Source organism: Anopheles moucheti, chromosome 3 (assembly GCF_943734755.1).
Source record: "Anopheles moucheti chromosome 3, idAnoMoucSN_F20_07, whole genome shotgun sequence".
NCBI classification, from domain to species: domain Eukaryota; kingdom Metazoa; phylum Arthropoda; class Insecta; order Diptera; family Culicidae; genus Anopheles; species Anopheles moucheti.
This window is the reverse complement of record NC_069141.1, coordinates 67,089,504-67,098,733: the sequence shown is the minus strand read 5'-3', so window position 1 is coordinate 67,098,733 and position 9,230 is coordinate 67,089,504. Positions and strand designations below refer to the sequence as shown.

General features: G+C 45.0%; 2 protein-coding genes across 3 annotated transcripts; one reads left to right on the top strand and one right to left on the bottom strand.

The window, feature by feature from the left end:
- Window positions 1-4: 4 nt before the first annotated feature.
- LOC128304967 (PXMP2/4 family protein 3) lies at window positions 5-1,721 on the bottom strand. Its single transcript, XM_053042223.1, has 4 exons — window positions 1,525-1,721; window positions 966-1,085; window positions 520-895; window positions 5-438 (listed from the first exon to the last, which is right to left on the bottom strand). Exons 2-4 carry the CDS (start codon window positions 1,052-1,054, stop codon window positions 319-321), a joined length of 585 nt encoding a protein of 194 aa, XP_052898183.1. The 5' UTR covers window positions 1,055-1,085; window positions 1,525-1,721; the 3' UTR covers window positions 5-318.
- Window positions 1,722-2,053: 332 nt separating this feature from the next.
- LOC128300862 (E3 ubiquitin-protein ligase RNF185-like) lies at window positions 2,054-8,820 on the top strand. 2 transcript variants are annotated; one of them, XM_053037089.1, is made up of 2 exons: window positions 2,054-2,357; window positions 7,036-8,820. In XM_053037089.1, the coding sequence occupies exon 2, from the start codon at window positions 7,067-7,069 to the stop codon at window positions 7,883-7,885; it is 819 nt and encodes a 272-aa protein (XP_052893049.1). In that variant the 5' UTR covers window positions 2,054-2,357; window positions 7,036-7,066; the 3' UTR covers window positions 7,886-8,820. The 2 variants fall into 2 exon arrangements, with proteins under 2 accessions (XP_052893049.1, XP_052893050.1); XM_053037090.1 differs by lacking the exon at window positions 2,054-2,357 and adding an exon at window positions 3,119-3,179.
- The last annotated feature ends 410 nt before the right edge of the window (window positions 8,821-9,230 follow it).

Here is a 9,230-nt window from a genome sequence, read left to right as displayed (position 1 = left end):
GGTAATGTTTGATTTTATTTGAATTAATCAGAACACCGAAAACTTTAACATTACATCTCCCCTAACGTTAGAGTTTTTATTTTTGTTGACTACTTAACACAAAACACTTAGCAGATTAACCACTGTTTTCGTTCATTCCCAAATCCCTTATCTATCCCTAAGGAGCGTATTTGTCCTCGTTTCTTCTTCACCAAACGTTACATGTACCCGGTAATGGAATATGTAAGAAAATACAATCAAATGCAGTGTTCCTGGCAGGCGATCAAGCCCTGTTCCGTTTAAAAATGCCGTTTCACAGTTCAAAAAGGGGAAAGTTTATCAGGTGGATTTGCTCTTGTCCTGTGCCTGCTGTTGACGGCGCTGTTCCGCTTTCCTTCTCTTAGTTGACAACACAACCATCCAGCAGAATCCAATGATGTTGGCAAACAGAACGCGTAGCTATAAGGAAAGGAAATTCGAAATTGAGAAATGTTGAACTATGTATCGCTTAATTTATGCTATTTGCAACATTCTATTTACCATAGGTGGAACGTAGTTGAAGTTGATGAACACGGGCAATGTCAGGAATTTCCAGTTACCGCGCAGAATGCTTCGGAACTGGGTAAGCAAATTGCCGAGTGCCTCATCGTGGCTTTTGTACTCAAATCGCGAGATAAAGTAAAGCGAGAGTGCGGTAATGACTGGCGCAAATAGGGCCCGTTCTCCAAGCAACATAAGCAGCTTCTTGAAGCGAGTATCGTTGGTAATACGATCCAACCAGCTGTAGAAGAAATGCGACAGAGGTCCGGTAAAGATCAGCCCGAACAAACCGTACGCCAAAACCGAATCCTTGTTGACCTGCTTGACACCACCGAGCTTCTGTGAGACCAAGTTCGCGGAGGATGCAATAACGCAGCTGGAAAAGCAAAAAGTATAACACACAGTGACGAAAACCAGTTGCTGACGATCGTGGTGGATAACGTTACCTCGTTATTGCTTTTGTGCGAAGTGGATGCTCGAAGAGTTGCTCCAGGTAGGAACCGAGCAGGTTGTAAATCGGCCTCGACAGGGACATATCTTCAGCTTTGAGGTTTGAAAAGTGAGTACTAAAATTAAACAAAATTAATTTGCAATTATTTGACGATGTTTCTGTTGGATGTTTCTTGGCGAACCAGAGTAAGATGACGATTAGGAATGGAAAACACGCAACGTACGTTAGACCCGTAGCGAGTTACAATTTACTCTACTTATCAGTGCGCAAAAATAAGAGAATGATCGCGAGAAGCGAATCAAATGATAAAGCTGCTTGCATTATCTGGTGATAATACAGCTGGTCGTCCAGCCCCTGTGTAGAATCTTGCGAGGCCACCATGACACGAACTTTAAGCAAACGTACCAAAAGTCCCACCAAAAGTTAGTCTCTGCCCGATAATAGTCGATTATTTCACATTGATAAGCAACCCCGGCAGATAGCGCGATCGTAAACAGTGCTGCACAAACACAAAAATCAAACCTCTCGGAACATAGGGCAAAGGTTTTTCTTACCGAGTGCAGGAAAAGAGGTCAGCTAGAGGCTAGCCGTAAAGTGGACGATGAAGCAGGATTCTTTCGTGACAAACACTCAACTTTACAACACAAGTCACCACGTATTGGTTTGGCCTACAGGAATACAGGACTGCAGAGTAGTATTTTATTTAAATTTAACCCTTTTGAGCGATTTGCACCGAGAAGTAGGTTGCAGTGTTTTGATAAACCGAGCTAACGGTACACAAGAACTGACAGTGATGTTGACAGCCGCCAGACTGCTCACCCTGGTTGTTCCATTTTTGGAACTTTTTATGAGTCTTATCAATGCAATAAATTCAACGCTCGATACCGAATTGCATAATTAGACTGAATAATGAAAAATAATTGAAAATAATCGTTCTATTGCTTTTTGCGCTGTAGAATTGTTTTGTTTAAACCGCGCTTTAGCACTCAAACTGTCATTGTGACAGCTGTGAAACTGTTCCAGGTGTGGGGCAGCTGTCAGCCGTAGCAAAAGAAAAATATTATTTCATCACAAGCAAACCTATTTTAAAACGGTGCGGATGTGCACTGGGTCCCGCGTGAAATTAAGTGAAAATTGTGTAGTGCATTTATCACGGTCGTTCTCTACCGCGCTGTTGGTGTTGGGAGAATAAATGGCAATAGCAAACTTTTGTGCAGCAATTGTTTGAATGCGAACAACAATCACATGCAAATAGTTGAATGGATGATAGAGAATCATCCGAACAGTCACCAGATATCGCAATCCACGTACGTGTCTCTTTTGTTGAATACGAGCCGATAGTACTATACGTGAGCAGAAGCCGCGAACTGCTGCATACCGAATTCTAGTGAGTGTTTCTACAAAAGAATGTGTGCTTTAGTTATGAGAAGTAGCATCGGAAATTTGTAGTCTTATATAGCAAAGCATTCATTGTGTCTCGAATAGCGGAAACCTGGAGATAGGGGATTTGCGTCAACTCTTATTTTGTAGTAACAAAAAAAAAGAGGCCACCAATCTACTACGCGCGTTCAATCAATTTCCCAAGGATAGAGGTTAACCGTTCAGATGGAAAGTGAATCTAATTTCCTACCAATCGAACGCGATCGAAACGTCGCGAACTTGGGGGAAACATGAAGTGCATGAATACCCACTATCACCCCCATTTGAAAAGGGGTGCAAAAGAAGCAACCCAACTTTGTGCCATTGTCTGTGCGTGTGTGTGTATGCGCGTGGTGTTCGTTGTTTCGTATGTGCAAATAACAGGGATGTCACAAGTAGTGCTCTGCCCCCCAAACCCCACAAAGACATCCCGCTACCCTCGCATGTGCTCCTGGTGTTGGGAAAAGGTGTCCGCCCGGTTTGTGATTTGTTTTGTGTGTACATCTGTTTTGCTCCCTACGACCGTGTTCCAATTGACGTTCACAACACAGTAAATAGTGCGCCTGTGCGCTGTTGGTTGGATTTCTTTCTTTTTTCCGGGCTATATTTTAGAGGGTGGTGTCGTGATTGGATCCACTGAGAGCACATTCTGGTAAATTGGATCTACACTACGGCGTAAAACCGTTTGATCTAGGTAGTGCCCATTCGGTGGAAAGAGGTGTGTGATAAGGCTGCAAACTAATGTGTTTTGTGTTACTCTCCTAATCATCAGTCCTTCCACGATCTGGCAGTAAGTTTTGGGCCACGGCCTACGAGATTTCGGGCCATAATGTATAAGATCCTTTTTTTTCGGCTACCCAACTCATGAAAAACCAGTTTTGCTGCCGAGAACTAACAAGCCTCCACCGAAGCGCTGAACAGTAATGTTCGAGAAACATTCCCTAGTGTGTGGATGTTGGCCAATGTTGAAAACCGTGTTTTAACCCTCTTACTAACTTGGAACCGTTTTTTACCAAAATTTCACAACTTTGTGTTTTGTACAGTTATGTTTCTTCTATGCTTTCATTTTTAGTGGATACGAAGGAGCTGCATTACTGTGCGGCGCGACCTTCAAAAGGTATCACCGCAGGGCCGACACCACAATGTTGTGTTCGGAATCGAACCGGGAAGTTTCGAATCGAATTGGTCCAACGTTGACACCGGATGGCAAAACTAGATCGATAGCCTCAAGATGGTTCCAACCGGTTTTTCGTTAAATTTTGCCCTCCCTGACCAGGAAACGATACTCCTGCACTTTAGGCGAATGGCGAGTCTGGCGGAAATGTGAAAACACTTTTAGAAAGGTTCACACACCCACACACGCGAGAAGATGCCCTCCATTGAACAACCGAGCCCGCACGGTCAACGGAGATGGAGCCTAGTGGCGCATCACATGATGATGGTGGGTTTTTGATGCGTGATTTGATAACGAATGAGGCCTATCACGGCTACAACACACTCGTACCCATGCGAAAGACGTCACAAATGTCGTGCGTGCATGCCAACGTTGAAAGATCTTGAGCCAAAGGCTACCTTTCGTTTCACTTCCCGGGTGAAACCGTTTGGAGGCAGTTTTAGGCGCACAAAAAATAATGTTTTGCTGGTTGAGTGACTTCTAACACCTAGGCTGCAGTGTGCCGATGGCCAGTGTGTGTCCGAGGCAGTGTGTCTTCTCGTCCACTATCATCAAACATTTAACGGTGTGCTAATTAAATGCTTCTCATTTAGTAATAAAGCCAACCAGTATGTGCAAACGGGTGGCGGGCGCATACATTCGCTCATGAATGTGCCTTCATCAATCCGTCCGTAACGGGTTTGCGGTTTTTTCTTTAATCAATCCCCCAACGACAGCGAGGAGAGACATCGACAACTTCCACACCAAAAAAACTGCCCTGCATCACCTTCATTCAAGGGCGTCCCGTACCGATATTGCAACGGTTACTGTCGAGACGCTCGCCCCCTCCCTGTGTTGGGTTAAGCGATTCCCATCTGTATGTGCGTACATGCATATTTATGTACGGTAAGGGCCTTTTTCCACCTTTCATGTTTTGAGCGTACGTGCCGAACTGAGCGCAAACATTTAACTGCAAACACAATTTGGGTCGGCATAAACGCCGGGTCGGTGATGGCAAAACGGTGCTGTCGCAAAAACGGCCCGTCCGTAACCTTGAAAACTAGGTGGACTAATTTGTTGTTGCTTGCCCTGTTAAAAACCCCGCCGTCCCTCCGCGAGGTTCACTGCGCTGGTGGCACTAACCTTCTGGAGCGGTAGTGGTGGTGGTGGCCCAAAGGAAGATCACGCAGAAAAAAAGATTGTAATTTATTTAAAGTAGGGTACAGTTACCACCGCAGATCGGGTCGGTCAGGGTCGTTTGCTTTCTGTGGTTTTATGCTCTGGTAGAAGCTTTATGCTTAGTGGAAGAACTCCCCCCACCTGATCTATCAATGAGCTGAGAAAACATGGCACGGTACTACTACACACGGTTGAGTGCGGGTCCCTTATAACCTTAACAGCAGTAATGACGCAGTTGACAAGATTCTTATCAATTCAATTTCTGCACGGGCGTACGAACGATGCGGTCGCTAGAGATAATCTCGAGCCCGGGGTAGGTTGTTGTAGTGCCGACGCAATTTTATTTGCGTTTCTTTCGCTTGTGATCTTTGTTTTTCGATTTGGTATTTACAGATGTTCTCTCCCCAACGAAATCATTCTTTTCGAAAACGGGAGCAATACAATCAGCAAAAACCCGAAAAAGAATATTCTTTTCTGGAGTTTATGGAGCATCGGGCATATCTGGTAGCCATTTCAAAGAAGTCGACCATGGATATAGATTTCATTTTCTAAATTAATGTCTGCCAATCTCTACAACTACCATTCCACTTTGGGCTACCTAAATCGACTGAAAGGATCCGCCATTCTGCTCTGGGGATTCATGAAACTTTTAAGAGTCGATTTCTGATTTGAATCATTCCTAAGTAAAGAGGCTTATAAGAGTCTCTTCTTGAAAGATGGGATTTTGGTCCGGTCTGTTAGTGTGAAGACCGGCGCCGCCATCATTCCACCGGGCCACCCCAAACGCCCCAGATAATTTAATAATATAATCATAATGCAATGCATAGAAGCGATATTCGGACGGCCATACGCAAACTGTCCAGGACAGTTTTTCGAGATCCTTCATCTACAACTCCATCTACCGAGAGAATGATGGCAGTATCGACCGTTAATATTTATTACCAGATGGGTTGCCAACAAGGCAGCAGGAAACTTTTATAAATATTGTTTAAAATCTGTCGCAAAATCATTAAAAGAAACTGTTTCGTGTGTTAAGAGGTTTCCAGCTACTGTAGCTTTAACAAATGTGGCCCACAGGCTGAACAGTTGAAAGACTTCTGCCCTGGACCACAAATGCTTAGTGACCATTCCTAAAATATGGTCTAAAGACAGGCTAATTCATCTCGATATACATACGGCCAGGTTGGTTTAGCTCGCTTCCTGGAGAATGTCAAGACTAAGCGCGGGACCTCTTCGGCTCGGAGCCCCATTCAGCTCGCGACCTCCCGCAACCACTGTGAACGTTTGTCCTTTTTTCAATAATTGATTAACTCGTACTCTCGAATGTGTATGTTTCCTCATAATTGTCCTCATTGTTATAATTGTATCGATTCACACTGAAATCACCTTAACGCTTCACCTATGAAGTGAGGTCGCTCGATCGTCATTCCGATGATGACGTGGGCGCCACACTAAAGGCAGCGCGCACCGTTAATTAGCATACGAATGTACGACAATCCTACGACAAAAAAAAACCAACACGCAGCCATCGGAAAGGACACGTCACGTGTGTATTGCGTTTACGTGTTTCTAATACACCGGGTGCCACGGTTCCAGTGGCGGGTAGTGCACATGTTTTCATCATTACAATCGGTGTTCGATATGCGACATACAACCTCTCTCACAGTGGGACCACCGACGTTGTTAGACTGGACTGAGTTTGTGTGTGCATGATGGAGAAAACGGTGACCATTGGTAATGGTGATATGTATTGATTTATAGCGTTAAAAACAATAGCACCGTAAGGAAGTAAGAAATTCACGGGGGTCAGCAGTGAGAGATATGCAAATCTTGCGCAAAAAGAACTCGCACAAGGTTTAGCAAACCTTGGAGTCTAAAGCATTCTTTGTCCTTCACTGGTGTGTGTTGTGTTTGCTGCACCGAAAATCTAATATATTCCCGTACGGAAACCACCCCGAAAACGGATGGAATATCGAGTGGTCAAACTGGCTTTCAACTCCCACCTCTGCTGCCCAGTCGTGAAGTCGTTGACCATCGATGCAACACGGCTGCAAGTTGTGGTTTGTTGTGGTGCTTCTTCGCTTCACACACCATTATCGATACGCGTTCGCAGTATGTAGACCTTTTGGACCTTTTATGCTTCAGTTGTACGACCAATCCGAGTAGTCGTTGCCATGCGTTTCGACGTGTGATTAAGCTTTGAGGTAGAAGTAGTCGGTCACGTGTTGCTATGTTTAGCGATATGGATATGCATCTAGTCGAGGTAGCCATGGCTAATTGTTTTTCTTCTTTCTTCCGCTCTTATTTGTTTTAGGTGGTGAAATTGTGTTCTAATTCCATACGGAATGGCATCAACAACAGATATTCCTCCGACCGTGGGCACAACGCCCACCGCCCCCCTATTAGAGGATCTCAACGAGGACACGTCCGCTTCGTCTGCCTCGACGACGACGACGACAGACAGTGGTAAACCTTCGACATCGTACAGCTTTTCCTTGATCGGTTCCGATGGCCCCGGAAGCAGTAGCAGCACCGGCTACACCACCAAACGACCACTAGCGAATGAATCGAACGACGGCAAAAGCAAGACGCAGCTAGACACGGCACCGGAGGCGGGCGGCGGCGAAGGCGAAGGTGCTGCGGCAGGATCCTCCTCCACCACCGATGCGGGCGAGGAGGAGAAAAAGGATGATTCCATGTTTGAGTGTAACATTTGCCTGGACACGGCGAAGGATGCGGTGGTCAGCATGTGCGGGCATCTGTTCTGCTGGCCGTGCATTCACCAGTGGATGAACGGGTACCGCAACACCTGCCCGGTGTGCAAATCTTCTATCAGCAAGGAAAAGGTCATACCGCTGTACGGGCGCGGTGGCAGCAAGGAGGATCCGCGCAAAACCGTACCACCGCGACCGGCCGGTCAGCGTACCGAGCCGGAACAACCGCACGGGTTCCAGAGCTTTACCGGCGATGGCAGTTTCCACATGTCGTTCGGTATCGGCGCGTTCCCGTTCGGGTTCTTTACCTCAACGCTGAACTTTGGCGATTTCCGCGGTGCGGGCAACGTGACGCGGGAAAATACGCGCGAAGGGGAAGAGGACCAGTTCCTGTCGCAGGTGTTCCTGTACGTGGCGCTCATCTTTTTAGCCTGGCTGGCCATGGCTTAAAGCAGTTTTTTTTTTATGGTGGCGATGAACATTGAGTGCAATGGCAGAACCCGTTCCATAATAGTGCTGAAGTAAGACAGGAATGCACGCACACACACACACACAAATGATGGCTGAGAGGTCTCTGAGAGGGGAGCAAGGAACAAACGGGCGGTGAAGATAACCGTGAAACAGAATCCGGAACGCCTAATTTAGTTGAGTTTGGGTTGAGCAATGTCTAAATACTGCTTTGTTAACTTTACAGTTTAAATCATGATAATAATTGGCAAATTCTGCATGGTACAATATGCTTTGTGATATTTTAGAGAAAAACGGTGTGTTTGCTTATTGAATTTTAGGCCAGCGCCTACACTAAAGTTTTACTGCAAAGAAACCATGTTAAATTGATGCTAAAAGCGAGTATAAATTAAATTGCCTTTACGCTCACAAAAAGAAAACCAAGAATGTGCAATTCGAAATGTTTTTATCTACCGCGTGGGTTTTTGTGTGCAGTGTGTATGCGTGTATTTTGCAGCATAAAAGGTGTATGTAATTTATTGAATGTACTATGTATAAAAAGTAACTGTGCGCGCATAATGCATTTGCAGCAATCACGGGCCGGGGTCGGCAAAGACATTTGTAATTATGTATGTATATGTCTTACTAATCTATCCTTCCGTTTTCCGTATGGTGTGTTTTTTTTTGTAACAATTCGCGTGTCCCGTTTTGTTGTAGCAGCGAGTTTTCCATTATTTTTCTTCACTACTATTTCCTTTCCTGGGGTGCAAACAGTAAAGAAACACAACATACAATCCCGTTTAGGTTTTGCTGATGTTACGGGCACCCGGAATCTTGTGGAAGTATGGCGCGTTAGCAAACGCATGGGCGTAAGTGGTAGAATCGTGTCAGTAATGATTAAGTGGTATAATTAAAGCAGCGAAATAAAAAAAAAACAAAAAACCAAGAAAGATTGCCAAAAATGTTGTTTTACTGACAGCCGAAACGAAGCCGGATGGTAAGAAAAGGGAGGATAAAAAGGGCACGTTAGTTTAAAATTTTGTAGTTTAAAAAAAATCCAGTAAAGGTAAAAAAGATTGTTTTTAATCCCCTTGGAGGCCCAGGGCGGAATTAGGCAAACGCCAAACGCCAAATATTATTATTTTTCCTTTTTTCGCTTTTCCTTTCGTTGAAGTCTCCGCGCATGCGATCGGAGTTGTGATTGTGAAGCGACCAGTTTTCTGATTGCTCGCAAAACAAAACAACAAGAGAGCATCCACAAAAGGAGGTAACATCAATCTGATCCGCACGAGGATCCGCCATGTTTGTACATGATGAGATTGATATCGCTTACTCACGTTATCATTCG

Excerpts from the sequence above, each read along its gene's own strand:
- LOC128304967 (XM_053042223.1), bottom strand. The coding sequence starts at position 1,054 with ATGTCCCTGTCGAGGCCGATTTACAACCTGCTCGGTTCCTACCTGGAG. Across the intron at positions 896-965 it reads CGCACAAAAGCAATAACGAG|CTGCGTTATTGCATCCTCCG; the intron begins GTAACGTTATCC and ends TTGCTTTTCCAG. Across the intron at positions 439-519 it reads TCAACTACGTTCCACCTATG|CTACGCGTTCTGTTTGCCAA; the intron begins GTAAATAGAATG and ends CTTTCCTTATAG.
- LOC128300862 (XM_053037089.1), top strand. The coding sequence starts at position 7,067 with ATGGCATCAACAACAGATATTCCTCCGACCGTGGGCACAACGCCCACC.